Source organism: Exserohilum turcica (assembly GCF_000359705.1).
Source record: "Exserohilum turcica Et28A unplaced genomic scaffold SETTUscaffold_25, whole genome shotgun sequence".
Classification (NCBI taxonomy): Eukaryota; Fungi; Ascomycota; class Dothideomycetes; order Pleosporales; family Pleosporaceae; genus Exserohilum; species Exserohilum turcicum.
The window spans coordinates 50,399-76,861 of record NW_007360081.1 but is presented as its reverse complement, the minus strand read 5'-3'; the positions used below and the strand labels follow the sequence as shown (position 1 = coordinate 76,861).

At 48.5% G+C, this 26,463-nt stretch overlaps 5 protein-coding genes across 5 annotated transcripts; 3 read left to right on the top strand and 2 right to left on the bottom strand.

The window, feature by feature from the left end:
* Positions 1-16: 16 nt before the first annotated feature.
* Positions 17-583, bottom strand: SETTUDRAFT_29042 (uncharacterized protein; the record flags this gene model as incomplete). Its single annotated transcript, XM_008028438.1, has 1 exon — positions 17-583. The coding sequence occupies one exon, from the start codon at positions 581-583 to the stop codon at positions 17-19; it is 567 nt and encodes a 188-aa protein (XP_008026629.1).
* A 587-nt stretch (positions 584-1,170) lies between these two features.
* On the bottom strand, positions 1,171-10,720 carry SETTUDRAFT_161778 (uncharacterized protein; the record flags this gene model as incomplete). Its single annotated transcript, XM_008028464.1, has 7 exons — positions 1,171-1,776; positions 1,827-2,584; positions 2,637-3,237; positions 3,328-4,472; positions 4,524-9,087; positions 9,118-10,327; positions 10,392-10,720. 7 exons carry the CDS (start codon positions 10,718-10,720, stop codon positions 1,171-1,173), a joined length of 9,213 nt encoding a protein of 3,070 aa, XP_008026655.1.
* Positions 10,721-15,259: 4,539 nt separating this feature from the next.
* SETTUDRAFT_40112 (uncharacterized protein) lies at positions 15,260-17,618 on the top strand (the record flags this gene model as incomplete). Its single annotated transcript, XM_008028446.1, has 3 exons — positions 15,260-15,559; positions 15,607-15,854; positions 15,902-17,618. The coding sequence occupies 3 exons, from the start codon at positions 15,260-15,262 to the stop codon at positions 17,616-17,618; spliced, it is 2,265 nt and encodes a 754-aa protein (XP_008026637.1).
* A 3,242-nt stretch (positions 17,619-20,860) lies between these two features.
* SETTUDRAFT_111453 (uncharacterized protein) lies at positions 20,861-24,331 on the top strand (the record flags this gene model as incomplete). Its single annotated transcript, XM_008028463.1, has 1 exon — positions 20,861-24,331. The coding sequence occupies one exon, from the start codon at positions 20,861-20,863 to the stop codon at positions 24,329-24,331; it is 3,471 nt and encodes a 1,156-aa protein (XP_008026654.1).
* A 203-nt stretch (positions 24,332-24,534) lies between these two features.
* SETTUDRAFT_40110 (uncharacterized protein) lies at positions 24,535-25,011 on the top strand (the record flags this gene model as incomplete). Its single annotated transcript, XM_008028445.1, has 1 exon — positions 24,535-25,011. One exon carries the CDS (start codon positions 24,535-24,537, stop codon positions 25,009-25,011), a length of 477 nt encoding a protein of 158 aa, XP_008026636.1.
* Positions 25,012-26,463: the final 1,452 nt, after the last annotated feature.

Sequence of the window (26,463 nt, the reverse complement as noted above, 5' to 3'; positions counted from 1 at the left end):
CTCAAAATTTGGGAGATTAGCGCTTCCAGATGGGCGCGAAAACGTTTGTGAAACTATCGACATCCTCACGCTCGGCCGGTAGTTGATATGGCTGTCCTTCGATGACGATTGGCCCTGAACAAATCTCAATGAAAGTGTTGCTGGGGTGAGTGAAGCATGTATTTACCTTGGATCGCGTTTGGTGTGGCTCGGCGGATCTTATCGAGGTATTGCGCCCATCCCGGCCGTTCTTTGATCGGCCGCCTGCTGTTTGGGTTCGAGCTCGTATGCCAGAGCTCTTCCGTATGGCTAGATCCGGATACTCAGTGGCATACATACTCACATTGAGCATTTTGTGGAACGTCCGTAGAACTTTGTCCTCAAGAGCGCTTTTAGAATTGCCCTGAGCTCTACGCTGAGCCTGCTCTACATTCATGATCTTGTACCTGTTCTGCAGGCTGTCTTGCGTTCGCTGAACACGCGACGGAACAAGAATGTTGTATAGCTTTGTGGTATTTTCCCAGGTGCCTTTGCGATGATTCCTGATGGTGTTCCTGATGGCGATAAGCAGTTCCTCGTCCTCAGGGACGAACGGGGGCGCCATGTTCAATGAAGTAAGAGAGTGGTGTAGTAGTATGGGTGTTGAGATCGCTCTGTCTCTGCTTTGACTGATATTTAGAAAACATCGAAATGCAAGGCCTGTATTGTTTATTAGTTTAGTACTGAAATGTCTGGCAAGCGAAGTTGCAAAACCTTGGAGACCTTCCTTGAACGAAAAGTGGAGATGAGGCAATGCCAAGACTTCAAATCATATCTGGAACGAAACCACTTGGGATGGAACGAAACCACTTGGGATGGAGCGAAACCACTTGGGATGGAAGTGAAGCCAAATGGAAATTACCGGCGTGAGCCTATTCACTGTGGGATCAGTTCACACTAAAGCTTAGGACTGTAACAGGCTGCGAACCCTTTGGTAAAGCTCCTCGATAGGATCCTAGCATGTGGCCACAGAATCCAGGCATATGGCCTGATATCCAGATTTTGTCCATCTGAGCCGTGCTGAGACATTATCGATATGCCTGTTCGAACGACGTTCGGACCACCGGGAGAGCACGTCTCTCCAACCTGCATCAGATCTAAGCGCTCAATTAGATAGCTAGTAGCTCTCCATCGAATACAATAGAAATAGGTTTAGCTCGGAGCAACATGGGGCAAGCTCTCTTCCAAGTCATATTGCTTCTCGTCCTCATCATCCTCATCATCTTGTGCCTCAGTAACAGCTCTGTTAGTGCGGTATGAATCGACCACACCAGCATCAACAGGACGGCTGGTCACGAAGAACGCATGCTCTATACCCAGCGGACGACCCTGGCACACGTAGCCAAGCGGGGTGTGCATAATGTCTTGACCTCTGCGACGAAGAGAAATCCACTCCAGGATAAAGCTGATTGCTCCGGTCGTTGTATTGGACCGCCCATTCATGCTGGCGTCATCAATGTACTTCATTAAAGAAACACATTCATCGTGTTTCATGTACAACCCACCTGCGAAGATGCCAAGCTCAATGGTAAGGCTTTGCGGAATGATGTGTCTGCTTTCAAGTGCCGGTACAGAGTAGTATCGCAGGTCGCTGAAATGTAGCATCTTCTTAGTGGCTGGTGCTGAGTACGTGAGAAGATGTACTTTGGGAGGCGATGTTTGAGTGCGAACTTGGGGAATCACGATCTCTGCTTCCTCGGCGATGATGATGAGTGCGTCGAAGGTGATGGGATTGTAAAGAATCCATTCAACCGGACGCTGACGAGATAATTAGTACATCAGCCAGACGTGAAATATGACAAACTCACCAGAAAGTTATCAATCAAACCGCGTTTATCAGTCTTGATCGTCTTCATGAACTCCATCGAAACAAACAAGCGGGATTCTGTTCCTTTGATGCCAAACCTCTCGCCGATAGAAGTGCGTGAAACAGCATCAAACACGTGCTCGTACCCCACGTCTCCACATAAATGACCAGTACTCGCAAAGCTAGAGATGGCAGGATGAATTCCGGGGAACGCATGGGCTTTGTAATGCAATGATTTCTGCACCTCACGCACTTCTTCAACTTGAAATTCCACCTCGCGTTCTTGTTCTACTTCCTCCAGCGCAGTGGAGTGAAGGATATTTGCGGTGCTCGACATACCCAGACGCAGGTGGTTGATTTTGTTCTTGAAAGTCTCAAGCTGCGGAAACATGGTCGTAAAAGAGGATGGGCCATGGATATCTTTCGTGCAGCCTCCATATAGCTGCTCCAATGTTTGCTGTTCAGGATGCTGAAGCACCCTAACATATGCAATCCTGTCTTGAGCATCAGAGAGAAAAGCTGCGTTCTCCCATTCTGCATTTACTCGGTTACAAAAATCGATACCTTGGGAAACGTATAGATTTTGGAGCTGTTCATTCGTACGGCACGTTTGTTCTAACAGCCACCTAACGACATGAGAAGAGTTGACTTTATCGTCTTTGTTCATTCCACAAACGTCAAGGATAGACTGATGAGTTTCTGGAAATGCAAAGAAGCAAATGGATTGAGTAGTTGCGAGCTGCCGAAGGCGCATAGCAGCTGGATTCCGCGTCAACTTTGAACATTTTGTAGATCGGATGTTCCTACTTACCTTGCACAGTATGATCCTTGGTCTGCCCAAGAGCAAGTGTCAGCGCACCGCAAGCGTATTGAGGCAGTTTTAGATCTACGCCTCGTGTATGCGCTTCATCCAGGTACACGAGACAGTTGTCTAGATTGTCGGCGAATGGCGTCGCTAGAAGGGGGACTCGCGCCTTGGTACCACGGTATCGCACCCAGGCTCGATTATCAGCACCAAAATAGACAGCTGCTGGTGGCTGAGTATCTATATCCATCCACGCCTTGACTAAGTCTTCGTTACCCATTTCGAGTATGTAGGCGCCAGAATCGATAAGAATACGAATATTCTTATCCCTGAGTTGTGTGAGGAATTCTGTCTCGGATAGTCGCTTTCCGGCACGAGCTACAAGTTGGTATCCACGGTTTCGTTCTTGCAGCAGGTAAGTAAGCACTTCAGCATTAGTTTGATGCAAACTTGACAGGTCGCTCTGCTGAATAGTGAGAGGTAGCATCATCTTGTTGTCGTTGGTGCCGCTAAAACCAGTAGTCCTTGCAAGTGTGAGTGTCTTGCCGAATTCCGTTCGCGAGAACAAGGGCAGATCCCATCCGGAAGCTTGTAGCTTGATGTCGAACTGTTTGGCATGCACGGGAAACACAAAGTGGTTCATGTAGTGGTCGAGCACGATTCTGTCGGTTCGAAGGTGCCTCTAGAGTTCATCTACCTGATCATGGTCATCGGGATTGATAACGTTCCAGTGATGCAAAGCCTCCGGAAGCGAATCGCAGCTGCTAGTCCATCTGTCGTACTCGCTAGCAGGGTCTTGTGATGCCAGAACATGACGAAGAGCTTCACGGAACTGGATCAGGCTGAGACCGGTGTAATAGAAAGCCAAGCATGTGAGAAGGATCGCGGCGTCAGGGTGCCCGAATTCAGCCTCCTCGGAAGGGATGCCTTTTGCTTCGAAGGGCACTGCCATCGGATCTCGCTTAGGGTGCAACCCATACTGTACGTTCCAGCGCTTTCTGAGACAAAAAAGCAGTATTCGGTTGCGCAACAGACCGCGAACAAGCAATAGCGTTTTCAGCGCAATATTCTCGTCGGTGAACAATTTCGCCACACGCTCCAACAGCTCATTATCCAGGTTCTCTTCAAAGAGCACACTACGCAGGTTCACATCGCAGCTATCCGAAGCACGGTCTGCGAAGCGAAGAAATAATGTCCTTCCAGTACAGATCTCATCGACAATGCTTTGGTGCAGGTACTCCTCTACATCTGCTTGAAGGATGTATATCATCGGATAACCCTGACCACGCTTTAGGACTTCGATTTTGCGCGGAAATTCCCGCTCAAGCTCTGGAAGACGATCTTTCACGAGTGATAGCAGCGATTGCGCCACTTTCCAGCGGTATGGGTGTCCATCCACTGAAGTCTGCTTGCCGCTCGGATAGATGAGTTGCGTCTTTACTGCCAATGAAACATCCGATTCGTCTAGGATGTCCCGACAAACCGAGCTGAGGTATGCCTGGAACTCAACCATCTCGCGTGCAGTCTCTAAGTTGGAGCTGGAAAGATGTCGAAGGCCACTAAGCCTGTAGGAGAGAAGGTGTTCAGGTGCGATCAACACAACGCCTCGAGTCTCTAACATTTCCCGATGGAGGTCTCTGTAGAGCTGAAGCGTTTGCGGGCTAGTATTGGTCCTGCGGGAGAAAGGAACGTGTCGTATCTCGCGACCTACTAAGCCGCCCAGTCGCGACTGAATCATTTGCGCAGTTGGCAAAAGTAACGGCTTTGGTACAATGAGACGCGAGAGCTGTCTGCCGTCTCCTATCACGGCCATTGCCATGGGAACAATACACGATGTCTTGCCTATTGTTGATTGTGAGGGAGTCCTTTGTGTCTACAATGCTCTCGACTTACCTTTACCCATATTCAACTGCAACACCGTGTTGACCCTCGATTCTGGCGCAATAATTGCATGCGCAACGTCAATCTGCTCATGCCGGATCAGAATATCACTATCAATCTCTAAGAGAAGCCAGTCAGGCCATTCTAGTGGACTCCAGTTCTCATGGCCGAAGTTTCCAAGTTCTTCTTGTAGGCTCTTCACTTTGCCATGATAAAGCGCATTGTGAATCCGCATTAGTCGCTGCAACTTTGTGATGAAAATACCATGTGACACGATTGTCTCTTTTGTCAAATCCCCAAACCTGCAAGAAGAGCTCGAGCGCAGTTGCTCTAAAAGCGCGATCGAAGTCATGCAAGGCCAGAGGTTTCCAAGGTTTAGCCATGGGAAGCGGTCGTCATTCTCAGATAAAGCCTTGTGGATCTGACACAAGTGAGTAGTTACCGTAGTTCTAAGATCTTCGATGCATTGTGCGTTGGCTGTGATATTCGGGGTGGTATGCGAAACGTGAGTCTGATTACTGGTTTTCTCCAGGGCGTTGAGGCTCATCTTCAAATCAAGTCCATACTGCTGGCGGAGAGGACTTGATACTTGCGCAAAATCGGAAAGAATCTGCCGTAGTTCGACGGTCTCCTTGCTTGACATTCTTGCTATCGTGTTCTGCTTCGTACTGGTAGAAAGTGTAGCGTCACTGGGCAGTGGTAGCTCGCACGCCTGGCGTCCGAAAGGTAATGCTAACGATTTACTAAGAAGATCCCTCGAGACCGACGGTATAACAGGATCATGTGTTTTTCCATAGAATGGTTCTTGCTCCCAATCCCAAGATTTTGGACGTGACGTATCAATCTGTCCCTTGTGACATCGCAATTCATTCTGCACATGAACTATGTACTCTGAAAGGGATGAGTTTGAGTGCAAGCGCTCCCACTCAGGGACGACACGCTCCATTGCGAGCCCTACATCAAGGACATCCGAATCGAACCCGTCCAGAGCAACTTTTCGATGTGGCCATTGACTGAGGAAGTGTTGCGCTAATCGTTTCCCCTCAGCTTCACATGTCTTTCGATGTTCTGCTTCAACCCTTGTCTGCATCCGCTGACGCTTCTCCGGTAAATCGACAGAGATTACATGGAAGATGGATTGTACGCTGGGCACTTCGTTAAGCCTAAACTGGTTGAATGAGGGACAGCATGGAGGTATTAAGTCTCTCAACGTCGGCAGAGACGCAAACGCTGCCAGGATCTTGATGGTGTCTAGGTCAGTTGTGGGGTTAAGCGACATGAGACTTAGGCGAAACATCAAACTGTAGGGTTCTTCGAGACTGGAATGGCGACAGATGTTCACAAGACTGCCCCATTGTTCATCGATGCTCTTCTCAACCAGGTCGCTCAGGCTCGCAGCGTCGAGCTGACGTATCCCATGAAACCCACCGATGAGCTGCCAATCCTGCAATATTGTAGAAAGCTCTCGATCCGTGTGGACTTGAAAGGGTTTCTTCTGGAAAAGGTTTGTTATGTGGTAAACTTTGCGTGCTTGTACCGAATTGGCTTGCTGGCCACGAGATTTGTACATCCGATCATTAGCTGCTGTCCGAGTTGTATCGTCGACATTGCGCTCAAAGATGCGGCGCTGCGCAAGGCCCCGTTCCCTAAGGTGAGACGGGACGTATGCGCCAATGTTAACACCGTCCACTGCATTTTGAGCAAAGACCTGAAGATGGTCCGACTTGTCGAGTATCTTCTGCACAAGCCCTTCATAGGCATCATGTTGGATGGCCATGGTAAGTCTGGCATTCCAGGACACATTTTGCAGTGCTTTCTTGTCTTGCGGATAGTATTTCCGCTTTGGACTAAGGTCTGAAATTGATTTGAGAACATTGAGTGATCCTCCACCCAACGGTTCCCATGGTTGGCAATGACCCGATTGGAGCATGTGTAATGCTTCTTCGGTGCCTGTGCGGCCAGTCAAAGGATCAGGTATGACGAATGATGTATACGCATGAAATTGAGCTTTTGAGTATAAAAGTCGCGGCTCAGGAGGGCACGACAAGCGTCCAAGTACATCGTCAATTCCGAATTTTGCATAATCAGTGCTAGTAGCTGCTCGAACGGCCACGTGCATCCCACGGCGTGTAACAGACATTGGTCCACATGGTGCTATTATGCTGCGGCGTTTATTGTTTGCGACGTCACGCAGTACAATCTTACTCTCGAAACCGTACAGTGTGCCAGCATCTTGATTGGGATCGATCTCTTCGTTCAGCTCTCGACATTGGAGAAGCCCCTTTTGGTTCACGAAGAATGACAGTTCCAAATGGCGTAGTTCCACAGATAGCTTTCCCCTTGAATTGATAGGCTGAAAAATGGTAATCTTGTGTGGATCTTCAAAACCGCGAAAGACGTCGGCAACTTGCTTGGAGAGGGAGGAATTAGGGTCGATTAGTAACGTTCGATTGCTTCGATGAGCTTGCCATTTGATAAGATCAATCTTCCAGTCGCTTGCTCTTGTCTTCCACAGGAAAGGCTTGCGTCGGATCTCAAGACACCTTGTGTTTAGATTTAACCAATGCGCACAATTGGAGACGAGTCCATCGGGAAGGTCGACAGTCTCGGTTCCGACGAAAAGACGAGATGGAATGTATTCCTGCAGCCCATCCCGACTCCAAGCACGGATGATGACCCGCCCACTCCGAGAGCCAAAGTGTATCTCGTGATTTCTTATACGCAACGCGAGGACATACGACATGCCAAACTCAGCAGATGGGAATGTGAGGAGATGCTGATTACCAAAGAGTTGTTTCACATCATCTGACTCTCGAAAATCGCGTGGAAGTCTTCCTAAGGGCTTGCCATCGACCAGTAAGTGACCTTCTGTAAAGTTGTAGTGGACTACTTGTGTGTTTGCTGGATTCTTTGTCGAAGACGTCATAGTACTTACTACCCATCGGTCGTGTATGGGTGAGACTTGCCGCCAGTTACTAAAGGATTTCCCTGCTGAACTCCCCGGTTCTGACCATGATGTGTTGATCGCCGTGCCAACACTTTGAGGACGGGCTTCTATAGACTGTAGTAAGAGTGATTTGATCTTGTGCGTTGTTTTGGTATCTCGAATCAACATCCTCTTCAGGATCGGTGGTAGCTTGGCCACGTCCACAAGGAGGTTTTCTTGAAGAGCCAGTGATGCTTGGACAAATATAGACAGATCATTCTCTGACATCACAGCATCTGATTCTATGATGTTAGAGAATGTCCTGCGGCAGAGAAGTGCAGCCCAAAAAGCGTATTTAGCGGCTGTTTCCGCGACAGAAGTCTCTTTGGCATTTCTAACATCGGCTCGAAGACGGGTAATCCAAGCTAAGGTGATACAACGTGCCTTAACCAAAAGTTCGTTCGCTCGCACCATGGGGGCCGCCAAGTCGCAAAGGCGCAGAATCAACGTGACCATAGTCTCCATGCAATGAACCTCACGCCAGTTCGACGTGATGTTGTTGAGGCGTGTTTCTACTTGTGCGGCTAGGCAGTCACAAAATGACATATCTTTGAAGACCGCATGGATGTCGCCGAATGTATCGTGCTTATCATTTGCCGGTCCAGCTTGAGTAGCAAGGTGATTGAATATGTGCATTGTGCTCTCGCTGCTGAAGTTCACATTCGACGCGCCTAGTTCGACCAACATCGTCAGCCATCGGCGAGTCTTGCCAGAAAGCAATCGTTGATAAGCCGTGAACTCATGTAAGGACATGTCAGATGGACATTGCGTTTCCGATGCGACGATTTCATATGAAGATGGCCCAGTTATCACAGTGGGAGGGTGCGACGAGCTTGATATGAGCAAGCTGCAAAGCCCAGGTGGTACATGTACTCCGCACTCATGTTGGAAGGTCAATGGTCTGTCGAAGTCCTTGATCCAGGTCTTCGAAACCGTATCAAAGTACGAGAAATTTAATCCATTGGGATAAAGAACATCGGATTCGGATGCCTTCATTTTCCTCTTACCAACTTTGTAATGCGTGCCACGAAATGATTTAGATGTCGATGCAATAGTGACACCGGTGGATTGTCTCGACGCATATTTTGTGAGCGGGTCGTAGTCTCTCAAGAGTATTGTGGGTGATCCGGATTGCGGTTTGCTAGGGTAAGCCAACATCAAAATCTTCCACGTTGCGTTGCGATACGCAGCGAAAGATCTTGGAATACTCAACTCGAAGATGACTGCGGCCGATTTGATGGGGTCGCTAGGAAGGAAATCCTCGTGCGCATAGATCTGCATGCGGTTCCGAACTCGCCAATGCCAGCATTTGGTACATCCCCTCACGTCTCGCGTCCCATCGCGCTTGAATGTGCAAGTACATGTGCCCCCAGAGATGCCCAAAGAATGTTCATCAAAATCAGACCACCACTTCTCCAACTCTGATGTCTTCGCCTGGCGTGATACCTCCGATGCCTGTTGTATGCTTTGATGGAGTTGTTGCATCGATATCGAAGTCGAAACGTATCTTGCCACAAAGCAATTCTTTTTAGGCTCAGCGAATATGGTTGTCTGATACTTGCATCCTTTGCATCTGTTGTGAATATGGCTCTAGATGTCACGAAGTCGCCGCATTCCCACGGCTCTTGGTAAATGCAGGGTATCTAAGAGTTCAGGAGTAAACACTGGATGGTACTCCAGGATCATAGGGAAAATGTTGATGATGTACTTGTCCAGCCTCACCCAAAGTGTGAAAAGACTTAAAATGAAGATGGACATTTGCTCGGGATCGGAGTCGTACGCTGCCCCAACATTGTTCATAAGGCCGAGTATTGCATCTGATAGTTTTTCGCAAAACGATTCAAGCGTAAAGTCTTTGCTTAACTTGGGCTCTTCCCTTGTTTCGATGTTGCTCTCCAACTCAGCCAATCGATGGTACATATCAGTGAACCGCTCAACTTGCTCAATCGTGGTATCATGTAGCGATGGAAGTTGCAAAGATCGGGGGGTTTTCTTCTGTGAATGAGGTGACTCCAAAACGCTTTGAAGGTACGATCTACTGTTGGGAAGAGACAGGAATTGTGCTTGCTGGTCAGCACGTGTGGGGAGCACAGGAACAGGCCGTGTCGTCTCTCGTTTGAATTTCTCCCAAGCTAAGTTCACTAGCTGCGTGGCTTGCATGATGCTTTTCTTGAAGAAGTCTGTAGTAGCGTTGAACAGTTGGCCGTACACTTCCGGCATACTATTCTTCTCTTGCTCAAGTTTTGCAAGACGACGACAGATTTTGGCTCGCAGGGTGATTGTCAGCTCAGGTGCCAGTCTTCCGGGGCATTCGAGTAGAATCTCGACAAGTACAGTGACGATCAAAAACTTGTAGTGAGCTCTCCCAGCTTTGTTCCCTAGCGAGAGTTGTAGTTGTCTTTGAATCCCAACGCGCAGTGCAATCCAGAGAGGCAATCTCCGCCATGGGAGCTCCGCAGCCTCGATGTTTACATCATCACGAACACGTTTTCTTAAGCGAGTAACATCTTCATCTACTGGCGACCCAATCGACTCGAGCAGGGGTATAAGAAGATGAGTTATAAGCCCCGGACTGGCCGTATCGCGCGACTCGACGACTGGGGTTTGCGCTTTTGTCACTAGTGGCTGGAAGCATCTCAAGGGCTCTATGCTGCCCTTTTCCAGAAAATCAGCAAGCGCGTGCTGGAACGACGGCTTTCGAAACTCATCGGATGGTATCTGCGCTGAGCAATGAGGGAAATTGCAGATAAGAGCACCTTCACTAGCCAGCACTTCAGCGGATGGGGGCGATAGTTCGAAAGCTTCGAAGACAACAGCTTCTATTTGGGCACTGGTAGAGAGTTGGTCAGCTGTAGGATTCATATTGTGTCAATGGCCATGGGCATGAGCCATACCTGGAATTGTACCGAATGATAAGCGCGGCGTTTTGTTCTGCGATATGTAGCAGAAGTGGTTGCTCCTCGTTGAAGTTGCAAAATGTTGATATCAGTGTCCGCTTCTCGAGCTGACCATTTATATGAAGACATTGGCAGCGGCGAAGGTATTGCCGAATCGCATACCATGGAGGTGTCTGTCCATGACTAGCGAGTCGGCTCAGTGTAGATGTAGCATGAATGAGTCGGATAATGATGGCACCACCAGTGCTTTCAATGTTGGTGTCCTGTTTGCCAGGAAGCTGTGGTGGTAAAACAAGGTGGTTGAACACTTCCATGAGTACGGACATGGCGAAAGATGGGATGCTCAGGATTCAGTTGCTAGTAGAAGGTGGGATTTGTGGCAAGCCATTACAAAAAGCTGAGTACTCATCCAATATATGAGCCAAACTGTAAGTGGCTGCAGATTTAACGCAGTTAAGCGATTGTTTCGTGGGATAGTCAGCAACATAGTGATGCGTTAAGCTACACAAATCAGATAGCGCCACATCCTTGGATTTGGATCGATGGAAGACGCACTTATCTCTATAAGGCTAGACAGTGCCATATTCAACCGGGTGATTCGTGATGCGAGGTGCAGGAGTGCAGGATGCAGCAAATGTGCTAGCGGTCCCGATAGAAGGGCTTACCGGGATTTTGGTGCCTTTATATGGTGACATATAATTTGTTTCCTCAATATGCTTTGGTATGCCGTCCAGTGCGGCTGAAAAGCTGGTCTTGGAAAGAGGTCATGAACCTCCGGCTTTTGGTTATACAATATCGATCGTCAAGGTCATTGCGTGTGAAACTCAGAGAGATGCAATAAAAGCTGAACGACAATGCTGACTAATATCTGTTGTCGACACTTGATGAGGGCAAGAAGTAAGACAACCTCCTTGGAGATGATGCTTAGGGGTATCTTGACAATAGCAAAACAAAGCGCTGAGGTCCCTTCGAATGGTACTTATGCCCATACTCCCTCTATCGGCTTGATTCGAATGCACAAAGCAACACTTGAGGCGCAATATTTCTGCCATATCTTCTAGTTTATTAATGACTGCGCAATCGAGGCAACACGCCCTTGACCTCAGACCAGTCATATAATTACTTGCAGAAAGTCTGAGGGACCAAATATAAAGTGCATTATTGAGTGGCTATGATATTGTTCAACTTTCGCTGCAAAGCAGTCTAGCACAGCCGCACACATGCAGGCAGATGCATATTATGCAGCCAGCTATCAGGCTTGCGTCTCAGCCTAGCTGCTCTGCTTGAATCTGCCTCTCTACCTCCTCGTTCTCGCTCTTCTATCTCTTCAGGTCTTCTCATCTCACAACCTGAATAAGCTCCTTTGCTCTTTAAGACGACAACAGCGGGTGAAGTGCGGAGGGATGGATGCAAACACTATCGTGAAATTTGAGTGCGCGTAGATCCTTTCCTCAGCCCGCGCATGCTGCAAACCCCGCACCTTGCCCCACCACTCTCACATGCCACCCTTCCAACTCAACTACCATTTGCCCATCTAGGCCGCGATGAGATAAGGGCCATACATCTCGCGCGACAGGTCGACCAGGGTTTGCTTGCCACGGCAAACGTTGGAAGAATATGAGGAAACGCTAGGGCAAAAGCACCTATACATTCACACCAGTGCCAACGATCCTCGCTTAGTGCAAACTAAATTCAAATGTTATAGCGTGTCCTAGCTTCTATAAATCTATAGTTAGGGAGCTGGAACTTCATTGACCGTAGAGCTTGTGTAGACGGCCAGAATAGTTGTGATACCTGTTCCGTCCTTTTCTCTTTGTTAAGATCTGCGATGCACAGGGCCAACGAGCGCTATGTGCGTTAGAGCAGAAGTCACGTACCAGGCTCTCGTAAGACAACGCTGCCCCATTGGCACGCTTTAAATAGTAAGAAGACATCAGAGTTATCAACCACTTATCAGTGTCGCAAAAGGCTGATATCACTACTGGTTTCGCTAGTAAAGACGATAAACAAGCTTTAGATCTTTTTAATCTAGACCACTCAATGAACTCGCTGATAGTGACGTTAGACGAACTACATACCTGCTTGCTGCGCTGCGATAAGTGACGCTAATGATTGTTTGGAATGTTATGGTTCGCATCTATCGTTATCTACCGATGCGGGCTAGCTTGCCGTGCGCAATGGTCACTACCCCACTACGTAATACTAACCAATCGTGGAAGCATATATCTAAGCGACACTGCAGGAGAATCTCAGCCATTTAAAACAAAGTCGCTCGTGCGATAGGTATGCACATAATGAGTTTGGGTTACATTTTGGGTTGGAAATGAGAGCGCTTTTTTGAGTGTGGTGGGAAGGCAGCATTGTGATGCAACTACGGAGTACACCAGCGCCTCCACGTCATGCATATATGCGCCGAGGCTGGTGTAAAGGCTGTCCCCACATGACAAGGCATACAAGAAGCACTTCGATTTTCTTCCGGGTCAGTTTTCATAGCGAGTTTCTCGTGGTTCCGTACAACTGAGCACAAGTATAGCCAGATAGCCGGTGACTATTGATCACTGGCAATGAAACTGTTCTATAATAGCAGCCTAGCCCACATTTTAATTTTGAGAACAATCAAAGAGATTACAGTTTGCTTTTTACTTGCTCTTGATACCTTGCTGCATCTCAATTTCCACATCTTCACTCCTGCAGTACTTCTACCCAGTTACATACAGTCTTCACCGATCAAGCCATGATCGAACCACTCATATCTAGTGCTGAGGGCTGCAACATTTGGACAATTCATCACTCCATTCCCTGAACTGTAGTAAATGGATACCGAGAGCTGCTGCATAAAAAGAAAAGAAAGATAGTAGGCACTTCAGCCTTCCCACACAGACCTGAGCCCTAGCATAAGCTGCGGCCGCTCGTAGCCCGCATTTGCTGCTGCTCTGACACTTCTCAGCTAGGTGGCTTGCTCCAACCATTGCACATTCTCAAGTGAAGTAAGTAGACGGAAGGCTCATATATAGCACAATCTAAGCTTTCAGAAACACGCACACTAATTGGCTGAGAGTTATCAAGATTTGGTCATTTCCATCAAACCTGTAAGCCTGGCAAAACCTAGGAAGCTGCAAGAAGGCTGATTTTGGTATTTGGTAAGCGCCTCGACAGCCGACGCGATATCGACATGAGCAGATTGATGCTGTCATTTCCCTAGCGTATGAAACAATTGGTGTTTCTTTCATTGTCATCATGGGAGGTGGCTCTAGATCCAATGGAAGATGCGTGTATACGCATGCCTAAAGAGGGTGACATAATGGAGGACCAAGCTCTTCACGATGTGAGAGGCGGGTTTGCATGACTTTTGTGGATATGTATCGCTAAGCCACTAGTAGTACTTATGCATCAACAGAGGATGGGGAAGGAATGCCGCAAACGCTGAAAGGCAGCGTTAAGCATTTGCGGTTCCGGTTGTATGGCTTCACCGGACAGGCGTCGACGTATGCTGGAGTCAGCTCATGATTCGCGAAGAAAATAGTAAGCGTCCGATTACTAGGCTGGATCGAAAGATCTTCCGATGTTGGTCGCTTAGATGTGCGTGCGAAATGCAGATAGGCTCATGACTGATCTATTATCAGCTGTCTTGATGGTTGAGCTGCATGACCTAGCGTAGAAAAGATGCGCGCAAGGCAAATAGAAGGCTAAGACTAACGCAACATGCAGTGATTGAGCACAGATAAGACGGCATTAGCACTCAGTACTGTGCACGTGAAGGTGTTGATCGAAGTCTGCTACTTAGTACCCGTGCTCGATCCCACCTGGCTCTGCTCAGATATGTATCCACAGTGCATTAGCGCCAATGGCATGAAAGCCCGTCAGCTTTAACACCCGGGGTGAGATACGCCCAAAAGGCGCTCTACGTATGTAAGCGATAGTTAGTACTGGCGTTCTTCAAGGCGCTCAAAGTCGCATGCGCCATGCAGATGAGAATGTGACTTGCAACAAATGAACCACCTCTCAGAGTGCCCTGGGGTTTTAGCCTCGTACCAACAATGGCGATATCCTCAATGCGCTCGGTTGGGTTGAAAGAGACATGTGATTTATATCACCGTGATCATCCTATGCTCATGCCTACACATCTTCCGCGGAGACAGTCGCGATAGGCAGCACGGTGACAGGCCGCTGCAGTATTGTTGATCCTAGGGGAGTCCTCGTTACGAGCGGGCAAATTCTATCCTCTGGTACATGCCCGAGCTGTCAAATAGAGTAATTAGACACAAATACACTGCGAGCGCGCTCAGCTCGTCGAGTGTGGGCTGCGATGAATGGAGTCTACGGCTAACTAGTCAGATTGTATGAGCATATATAATTACCCAGCTTTCTGCTGCAACGCCATTTCCCGACGCTCCCTATGCAACTGCCATAGACAGGAGTAAATACAGCAGGCTAATGTACATGGGCTGATGTGACAGCACGCTGGTGAACGAATGATAATTGCAGCCATTCTATCTTGCGACCTTACTCGCATTATCCAATCCCATAAACGCTGCTTCCCATCTAACGTTCTTGAAACCTTCTGTCCAATTGTTGAAGTGAGACGTTACTGACCGCCTTTCTTTTCTTTTCTTAGCAGGTGGTGGGACACGTAGCGTAGCTCAAAATCTTACTAGTGTCATCGGCATCCTTGGGGCATTGTAGGAGGCGAAGGTTTGATTCTGCCCACAATGCCTGCTTGTCTGTTTCTTCCGCCTCCACTACAAAAACTCCCTTGGATCTATATCTAAGTTAAGCTGCCCTTTGTTCTACTAAGTTACTTATTTTGGACCACTTCAACTGCCTAGTGTTTCTGCTCCGCCTACACAAAGACTCCACCTACGAATATGGCAAGTAGTATGTCTAGCGATTCCGAGTATGAAGGCGTCGAGACTCCAATCACACCGGTGTCTATTGACCCAAATTCTGTCACTACGAGCTCTCTGCACGCTTTACAGTCTGCAGATCAGCGTAAAGTTATGGATATCGTAGACAAGCTGCGACGCACAGGTCTCAGTGGCATTGTGGAACTACCCCAGCTCGTAGTCTGTGGCGATCAGTCATCCGGTAAAAGCTCTGTACTTGAGGCTATCACCGAAATTCCGTTTCCTCGCAAGGAAAACCTGTGCACAAGATTCGCAACTGAAGTGGGTGACATCGCAGTTACGCCAAGAATCATGCTAATGAGCTCTAGATCATCCTGCGTCGTTCTGTGTCGTCCACCAGCACAATCACTATCACTCCAGACAAGCTTCGCCCAAAGTCGGAGCAAGCCAAGCTCAAGTCGTTCAGCAGGGTCATGAACGATTTCAGTCAGCTCCCAGATGTGATCGAAGAAGCAACACAAGCGATGGGCTTGGGAGTAGTAGGTGGGATCAATTCAAGGGCATTCTCTCGTGATGTGCTATCGGTCGAGATCACTGGTCCAGCCAGGCCTCAACTGTATGTCATTCATGCGATATGCCAGAGGTATACTAAAAAATGACTAGAACTCTTGTCGACCTTCCAGGTCTCATCCATGCTACCAACAAAGCACAAACCGAGACCGACAAAGAGCTGATCCTCAATCTTGTTAAGGAGTACATGAAAAATCCGCGTACCATAATTTTGGCAGTAGTTAGCGCAAAGAATGATTACGCTAACCAAATCATCCTCGACCACTGCCGCAAGATCGACGAGCAGGGCCGTCGTACCCTTGGCATCATCACCAAGCCTGACTTCCTCCGTGAAGGCACCGACAACGAGCTGACCTGGATCGAGTTGGCTCAGAACAAGGATATTTACTTGGAGCGTGGTTGGCACATGCTTAAGAATCGTGGTGATAACCAGATGCAGTTTTCCTTTGAGCAGCGCAACGCAGACGAGGATTTGTTCTTTAGCAAGGGTCGTTACGCCGAACTGCCTCGTGAGTGCGTTGGCATTGGCTCTTTACGCGAGCGTCTCAGTAAGGTACTACTCAGTCACTTGATCAAGGAGCTTCCTTCTTTAAAGGACGAAATGGTCAGCAAGCTTCAGGGTACCGTTGCAGAGATCGAGAAGCTAGGCGACAGGCGCAACACCACTTATGAGCAGCGCATGGTTCTCATGAAGATCAGCATGCGCATAAGCGATATCCTGAATTCTGCTACCAAAGGCTACTACGAGTCGTCGTTCTTCGGACCGATCAACATGGACGCAGCTGTTGATGCATCTGAGAACATCCGACGCTTTCGGGCCGTGATTCAACACCTCAACATTAATTTCGCTACCGATATGCGCTTGAGAGGCCATAAGTACGCATTTGGAGTTGGACCAGGTGATGAAGAGCAGGAAATTGAAGAGGATAGAAGAGCACAAAAAGAGCTTGATGATCTCGACAAACACCCAGAGCTCGTGCTCCTTCCTAAGCCCAAAACACTTACGCGTCGAGAAGCCGTTGGATGGGTCAAGAAAACCCTGGAGCGCTCCCGTGGCCACGAGCTTCCTGGCACGTTTCAGCCAATGCTGATATCACAGCTTTTCTGGGAGCAGTCCCAACCATGGGAGCAGATCGCTTCTCAGCATGTCAACACAATTGCAAGTGCCTGTAGAGAGTTCATCGATATGGTTCTCCAGGATGCTGCTCCATCTGAGTTCAAAGACAGGCTTACTAGCCTCTACGTAGATGGTGCTTTAGCTCAAGCTCTTTCTGACGCGAAAGAAGAACTGCACAAGATCCTCATGGACAAAGCTCGCCATCCAGCTACTTACAACCACTATTTCACCACCACTGTTCAGAAGATGCGTCAACGCAAGCACCAGGAGATCACGAAAAAAGCCTCAAAAGCCTCAGAAGCCAAGATTTATGATCGCAACGACGACAACGTATATACGTATCTTGACCCTGCTAAACTCACAGAGGCTATGGAAAAAGCGATAGAGCTGGACATGGACGTCTTCTCAAGCCAGGAAGCTCTCGATACTGAGCGTGCGTTCTACAAAGATGAGGTTAAGTACTTCGTCAATGCTATCACCAAGGCTGTCATTGAGCGCCACCTGGTTGCACCCCTCCCTGAAATCATCCTTTCCCCTCTGGTTGTGACGCAGATGACAGAGAAAGAGGTGGAATTTGTTGCTGCTGAGTCTCCTGAGATCACGCAGCAGCGTCTTCATCTGGAGTCTAGGAAGAGTATGCTGGAGAAAGGGTTAGAAACGTTCAGAGAAGCGATGGGAGGACTGAAGCGTTAGCTGTAAAAAAGAAAGACGTCTAGTCCTTGGATTTAGTAATCCAGAGTGTATTTCGCTTTGATAGAAGCAGATATATGACTCGCTGCGCCTTCCAGAGACCCTCCGGCATTATACTGGTATCCTTGATGCATAGCAGTTATCTGGGTCTTCGCTTACCACGTAAGACCCTTCATGTAATGCAACTTAGCCTAACACCTTCCACAAGCATTAACTTAATTATGTAGTCTGCGGATAGAGCTGAATGGAGTCAACGCTTGCTTTCTAGGAAAGACGAATCAAATAAGCAATGCTTGAACAACTAGAAAAACATGTACATCACAGACGATCTGGATGCAGGCAAAATGATATCATATGCTGCACTAAGAGCACAACAATGCTGGTTATATAGCACTGATGCGTGTTTCATCATGCTATCTACAGCCTCGATGATCCTATTTTCACCCACGCAAGACTTTTGCGTTTGAGACAATATACGTCTTCAACCACTGTGCTACCTTGCCCGCTTCTCTCTGTATTGAGTAACAGGAAACGTCCTCAAGGTCTTCTCTTGAAGGGCTACATCGGCAGAAGGAAACCATCTGCATAAGACTGTCGTAAACAGCATGATATAGGTCAGGATCATCCCCCGTACTTCTATATAAGACCGCCTGGGAGCAGACCGCCTTTGCGTTCTCGATGTCGGTATTGGTATCCGTGACCGCCATGTGGAAGCAGCTATTGTTCTCGTTCCCGATGACCATAACTATAACTCCAGAGTCTTCTTGTTCCGGCTCTTCGATATGGGCAGTATAGTGCTGTTTGGTTTCGCAGGAGAGTTCAAGAACGCATTGGGCTATCAGGTCATGTAGACTGTTCCGAGTTATTCCCCCAACAAGACATCTATTTGGGAGAACACTAATCATACCTCTGCATTGCGTAGTACGATAAATGGCTGTAACGATCCGTGGTCAGCCTCTTGGAGCGAAGGCGTTGGTCTAAAGCCAGCGTGCCTCATCACGCCAATATAAGTACCAAGATATGGAGCAAATAACTACGTCACTGTGGTAGAAAGGCCTTCTTGGAAGCACAGCTCATACACGTGTCTAGACATGAGAACGAGAACTGCCATAGAGGCGCGGGAAGAGTGGTGACACATTGTTAGCAAACACGACAATGATGCGGCTAGCCGTTTGTTGAGGAAGCACTCAACATGGCTACCAACATTAGCGAAGTTTTGATTGAACAACCCACGTGAATGCATGTGAATTTGAAGCAAAAACCTCCTTAGTACGGATAACTTACTGCCTTTGTGCGGGGTAGCAAATATAATCCGTGTGAAAGATATGTACATATCTATAAAGACCCTAGGCGAAACTCCCGCACCTCGACTGTCCCACGCGTTTTAAAATCGTCAAAGATCGATACTTGCTCACAACACGATTTGAGCAGGGCTGGTATCAAAAGTTATCAGCACATCTCATGTAATTAACTACCAGTGATTTAAACCACGCTCAGAATCGATCCAGCATGTGGCTAAAAGCTTTCTAAGAGCATATGATTGAAACGCTGTCGTCGAGAAGCTCAGTCGACACTGTTCTGTAGATGCCTATCTGTAATGAAAAGCTAGTCAACTACATCTCAACATCACTACAACCGAGTCTTTAACGGCTTCTGCCGCTACAAAACGTTTGTTTCTCCTAATTGGAAATATTGATCTCGGAGCAGAAGAAGATGAAGTCAAGTTGGTAACTATGTTTCAAAGATGTAATTGTAGGCTAAGGCCAGTTAATATGTGCTCGCCGCAGTTGTGTACAAAAGCGCTTCGGTCAGCCTGTGTTGTTAGCGAGACAAAATCGATTGCATCCTTTTGGGACCATACTTACAACTAAACTTTGATCTCTTTCACGAAAAAAAGCAACGGCAGAAACGCCTAGAACCGCCACCTTCTCCTCAATTACTTGAATGAACGGATCAGCCATGAGGTGGAACCTGCTGCGTGGCGTTACTAAATCGCTCGTGTTGTGCAAACAGCGGTATGCCTCAGATCTCCTATCTCCGTTGCCATGTCCGACTACCCATTACTTTGTTCTGGATCTGAGCGTTACGCCATGCGGTCGGCTGTTTTATTGTTTCCGTTCCCTGCTCCTTTGTCCAAATCATGTCAATCACCCATATCCACCACACCTGATCCGCTTCCCAACAATTTGCCTTGCACCCAAGCTTCAAATTCCAATGAATTGCTCCACGCACCATTAGGCTCTTGCTTCGAAACAGACATACGCCTGTTTCATTCCGAATTCATGAAGTACAAATCTGTATAAGGACGTGATATGTTGGATAAATTGTTGAATAAAAATGCTTCCTGTGCCATTTAAAAAGAACCGTAAAGAGATAACTGCGTGCTGTTATAGAGAAAGATCCTGTTTGATAGCTCAATTATTAGCGAAGGTATGGAGTACTCAGCTGGATATATAAAAGCGCAGCTGGAGTCCGTCGGCAATGAGATTTTGCTGCGACTCAGATTCTTCACAAAGCGAATCAACACCCATTGGCGCACTACGATTCTGCAATCTTGGCGAAATACCCAGCAGATGTAGGCAGAGGTTGCAGGTGCTGGACGCGCTCACATATACGTAGCTGCGTTGACAGTCATCCACTCAGTGCTTTTTGCTTACGGCATGAACCCGCCAGACGTGGGACGAGCACCACATAATAGTTCCATAGCTATAGATGACTAACATGAATGCGTGCAACACCGCTACTTTCCTTCAACGCTGTGATAAGGAGAAGAAAGCCAGCCTGTAGTTCGCGCATGTCGCCCCTACGAGGACTAAACTCCATCTGGAAGGTGACACATGGTAGTGCTGTATTGATGAGGCGTGAAGGACACCGAATCAGGGATATGTACACGTACATACACTTGCAGTTTCCGCTTTCTGCGTGCTGCCTACATTTTATCGTAGGCGGCACATCGGCCCGCCCGGTGTGCGTTTGTACGGAGACACATGCCCGACAAGCATTAGACTTTGATTGGACCAGCATCTTAGTAGACAATTGGCTCATGGCATTGCTAAAAGCAGCGAGTAGCATCTAGATAAAGTCATCGCTAGGCAACAGAGGTTTGATGCGGCATCAAAGGTCGCCTACTAACAACAACCGGAGCCTGCAAGTGCATGCGAGTGTAGATTTCTCGTTGATCGACTGGTATAGACTAACGCCACTGTATTCAGTACTCTACCTTGAGCGTTCTAGAAACGAACAAGATGGCGACTCTCCAAGATTTGAAAAGCGCCCTTCGGTCGAAGACAGGCGTAAAGACAACGCCTTCAAAGCAGACATTATCAGATATGCAGTATGACAACGGCTTCAGAATTTTGGTGCAGGGTTCGACAGGTTATCAAGATTTCATCATCCCACAGCTGACTCAGGTCCTGGCATCACTATTCGACTCGAGGCCCCAGATCTCTGCTCTCGAAATTGGACCTGGGCCCAAGAGTGTGCTCGGCGGTCTCCCCGATTATCAGAGAAGAAAGATCCGGCGATATGAAGCTTTTGAGCCCAATCGATTGTTTGCAGCAAGCCTAGAAGGATGGCTTTCGGTCAATACCGCAATGGGGTTACGATTCCCTTGCCTGGAAAGGCCACCAACAATTCATCGTTTGCCGTTCGATCCACAGCAAAACATGAAGAGCTGCAGCAGTAGTGACGTGATTGACGAAGACAGGGGATACGACGTGATCCTCTTTTGCCACAGCATGTACGGTATCCAATCGAAACGAAAAGCCATAGAGCAGGCGCTGGAAATGCTTGGAGAGAGGAGAGGCGGAATGGTGTTAGTTTTCCATCGTGACGAAAACTTATACCTTGATGGCCTAGTGTGCCACCAATCTGCTGCTTTCCCGACTGGAGTTGTCAGGGTGGCAGATGAAGATCATGTTCTGGACGACTTCACTGCCTTCATCGCAGGTTTCGTAATGCACGATGAAGAGGTGCAAAAGACTGTTCAAATTCAGTGGCGGAAGGTGTGTCGAGATTTGGGTTGTTGTGAGGACGCGTATCCAGGTTATCTCTCATTCCGTTCGCCGGATGTTATGGTGGCCTTCAATCAGCATGCGACAAAAGTATCAGAGCTCACGGCGCAGTTGCCAGTGGTCATGACAGATAGGCAGATCAAGAATCGGGAGGCTCGTCTGCGTCGACCAGCGGCAATTTGCAGACCAACGGAAATCTACCACGTTCAGTTGTGTGTCCGGTGGGCCCTCAAGCATGCGGTCGGCTTGGTTATCATCGGCGGTGGACACAGCGGCCACTGTTTTTGGAACAACGTCATCTCAGTCGACATGGGTGCCTTCAACCAAGTATATATTCATGGTACAAAAGAAAAGGATTTATCTGCCACTTCTGGTTCCAGCGCCTTCGTCGTTGTCGAAGCTGGCTGTACATCTGGAGACGTCATCAGGAAAACTATGACGGCCGGCGTAACAGTACCCTTAGGATCGCGCCCAAGTGTAGGTGCAGGATTGTGGCTGCAGGGTGGCATTGGACATCTGGCTCGACTGCATGGCTTGGCCTGCGACGCTATTGTGGGTGCTGTTATGGTCAGTGTTGACTCTGGCCGGGTCCTTTGCGTGGGCTATGTTCCAAGTGAACATCAACCGGCTATGTCTGTTCGAGCAGAGAATGAAACCGAAATTTTATGGGGGTTAAAGGGCGCAGGGACAAATCTCGGCATTATCGTTAGTGTAACATTCAGAGCTTATACGGCCCCAGTATATATCGTTCGGAACTGGGTTGTGCCACTCAGCGGTGGTCTTGAAGCGCAGCTCAAGCTCGGCAGGTTTGACGAACTCGTTGCCAGGAAGCTCAGCCGGAACTGTTCTGCAGATGCCTATCTGTACTGGGAAGATAGTCAACTACATCTCGGCTTCACCATGATTGAGTCTACGACGGCATCCGCCGTGTCGAAATGTTCGTTCTCCACGACTGTCAGTTCTCATCTCGGAGCAGAAGAAGATGAAGTCAAGGTGGTTGACAGCGTCGGTCTGTTTGAGACAGAGATGTACGTTTCGAAGATGCATGGTGGGCATGGCAGGGGCAAGACGTCTTCGTTCAAGCGATGCCTGTTCGTGAAGGACATAGGCAATCCCAAGGTAGCTGAGCGCTTGGTGGTAGCCATGGAAGCTCGCCCATCGCCACTGTGCTACCTTCATCTACTGCAAGGAGGAGAGGCGATCAGCGACATTGCGGCTGAAGCTACTGCTTTCGGCTGTCGAGACTGGCACTTTGCCTGCGTTATAACTGGTGTTTGGCCTCGCGATCAGGATGGCACTGAAGTCGCACGGGCTGCCGTAGGATGGGTTTACAATGTTGCAGAGGACTTGCTGCCATTGTCTAGTGGGACCTACTGCGCCGACCTCGGACCCGACCCGAGAGATGTCGCACTTGCTAGCAGAGCCTTTGGCGTCAACCAGCAACAGCTCGTTCAAGTCAAAAATCGGTTGGATCCGCGAAATGTATTGGCTTACGCTTGTCCGCTCCCGAAACCGCCACTAGGTCCGAAGCTCATCCTTCTTGTGACTGGTGAAAGCTGTGCCGGCAAAGACTATTGTGCCGATGTGTGGGTTTCCATGTTCGCAGAACGTGGCCTCACGACTCGTGTCGTAAGCATCAGTGAAGCGATCAAGCGGGAATACGCGGTGGCTACTGGTGCCGACCCTGATCGACTGCTTTCTGATCGCGCCTACAAGGAGCAGCACCGCCCAGCACTGACAGCATACTTCATGGAAAAAGTAAAGCACCAACCTCGGCTGCCAGAGGAGCAATTCATGAGAGTGATACATGGTTCTGCCGATGTGGGCGTATTGGTGATCACTGGTATGCGAGACAAAGCACCTGTCGCTGCCTTGTCGCATCTTGTGCCGAACAGCAAGCTTCTCGATGTTTACGTACAAGCCAGTGAACAAATGCGATGGTCACGTAAAGAGTGTGGCCATGAGAGCATTGGTCGTGCGCGCAACAAGACGATCAAACCAGTCGAGCTACATCGGGAGGCGTTGAGCTACCGACCCAGTGCTGTGTTCGACAACGAAATGCACGGAAATGAAGCTGCGAAAAAATTCTTCGAAATTAACCTGCTGCCCTTGGTTCACGAAGACTTACTGCGACTTGCTGACATGGTGCGTCCAACACCCGATTTCCCACACGAAAACGTCGTGTTCCGCCATGTGCTCGGCATCTCTCAACAGCCGAACGGGCTAGCTTTGTGCACGTCTCTCCTACAGAGTCACTTCATTGGCGACTGGCGCAACGTCGCTGCGGTGGCATGTTGCGAGGTCGGTGGCATTGTTTTTGCTTCTGCATTGTCTTTGCGGGTCAACGTCCCCTTAGTACTCATACGCGAAGCTGGTAAGCTTCCCCCACCCACCATTTCTGCTGTGAAATCTCAATCACACGTCTCGTCTTTGATCCGCAGCGACTCGAAACAGAAGCGGATAGAGATTGAACGAAGTGCTGTGCCTAAGGAAGGTGGAATCGTGGTAGTAGATGACACGCTAGCTTCAGGCGAAACGCTTTGTGCAGTACTGCAGATGTTAGAAGATGCTGGTGTTGCTGCTGAGAATGTGAGCGCAATGGTTGTTGCCGAATTCCCCATTCACCGTGGGCGGGATCTGTTGTGCAGACGTGGATTCAGTGGAGTGAGCGTTCAAAGTCTTCTCACTTTTGGCGGTGTATAGCCCTCAATTATGTGCTATTGTTCAATTCGTACAATTCGCATGAAAACAGCATCTAATAGTCGTGATTTTAATGTGGTCTTGGCAGTCACCGACTTGCTGTACCAGACATTCACAGCTTTGGCATAGTTATAGGCTGTTTGATTTGCACGGGAGCCACGCAGCGCACTTTAGTGTATGGCATTCCCTTGCAAGGCAGAGCCTGCATGAGCACTCCAAAACAGCGACCACCTTCTACATGCGTTCAAAACTTTCATTCGTGCTTTTCCAAATTTTCTCAAGTTGCAAATATACCTACATTCAACTACGAGATCGATGCTGAAGCGGATATGGTAATCGTCTTGAGAACTCTGAATGCTAGCTTTGCGTCTTCGAGCCCCGCTGAGGTTGAAGTGAGCATTACAACGTTTGACCAGGGACTTGCTTCTGAAGATACTGACCAGGCAACCTCCGTCAAAGTTGCTATTGCCCCAGATGATGAAAGCGAGTCAATCCTGAACGACATCAAGGGAGACGAAATCTGGTCCTGCGTCTTCCCACGCCACCCGATATCGATATTATCCACAACGAGCGTATGCTGCTCCACAATGGAGCGTGTGCTGCGAAAGCTAAGCTCTACAAGGCGTGAACGAGGCCGAATGCTACTTAGCGCACGGAATCCCGGAGGAAAATTGCAGGATTAGGAAGAGACTTCCATAATGCAAGCATTTCTAGAGCTCCAGTAATTGCTAGCGGCGAAATGACAAGGCCCGCCGTTCGGCATTCATCCTGGCGCCAGGTACGTGGGTCGGCAGATGGGTCTCAATCGACGACTTTGTCAAGTTCGCATACGTTCCTCTAGGTAAAATGTTATTCAAGTTTGTCGGATTTTGGTTAGCAACTCACACGATTGAGACAGCCTAGAACGTCGATCTCTTTTCGTAGGTCGCTGAACTGTGCATGAGTACATTTGAATATATTGACAGCAACTGGCTTGCCACTTGATTCGTCGTAGCCTAAAGATACAGTGCTTGTCGTACCGTGAAGGTTGGCATCGGGGATGCTATAGCCGTGGTAGTCAATAGTAGGTGTGAATGTAGTTGGTGACAGAAACATGATAGACTTGGTGGGCCCAGCGCTGGCCCGTTGGAGGGCTTCTTGAAGTTTGCGTTGTTGTTGTGCCTGGTTAAAATCTGTGTAGACGAAAAGATAAGTCAGGCCGCCAAGTCAGACGCTGGTATCGTGCTGGAGAAATCTGATAATCTTGTCCGTCCTGCTCCCTTTCGATGTGGCATTGAAGGGTTTTGCCTATAAGATCAAAAGCAGGCCTGGAAGTTGTGCTGCATTGAACCAGTCTGGATCGGCGAAGTAGAACGTGCCATCGTTGGGCACGGCTCGAGCTTGGGTGGGCGGATACGGCCATCGGTCGGGGACGGTTGAGCGAGGTCGATACACGTTCTTTCCTGCGCAATGATCGGGCATGGCTGTTGCAGACAACAAGCTCCTAGTTACCTATTGTTACAATGATATTGTTACGTCACGTATGTGGTTGGCACATGGCCCGTCATCCTGAGCCGGACCATTGCGCTAGAGGCTTCTTTGCCTTACACAGCCACTTTGCAAGCTATAAAGCGCATCTCCTGAATCGCAGCTAACAGACAGATCATTCGGGAACGCACTCGCCAATGCGTTCGATCAGTACCACTGGTCTCATGTTCACTATCGCAGTGTTGCTTGTCTACTATCAAGTACTGGCCATTTTTATCTTGTGGTCGAGTTTGGTTCGACATGAAGATGAAGCCGCATGGCAGCTTCGCTGGAAAGATCTTAGTTTTTAGTAGCGCTAAAATGCTAGAGGTATCCATTTTCTTTGTTTTCGTGACATAGGGAGTTGTTTTGTTGCTTGGTTTACTCCTTGGTCCGGAGACGCTGCATGCGGTTCTTTCGTATGTCGGAAAACCTCGCGTTCTAAAAAGGAGGCCCAGGTATCTTTTGCTACATCATTTGGCCTCGGGCCTACTTGCGTAAGCTAAGGGAAAGATTCCACGCATGATGCTTTCTCTAATCGTCTTGCTGTCTGAGAAACAGGACAACCATTCCTAGTATGAGGCATCGGGCTCGGATCAGCATTGCTGGAGTCAATAACTGGTATCATG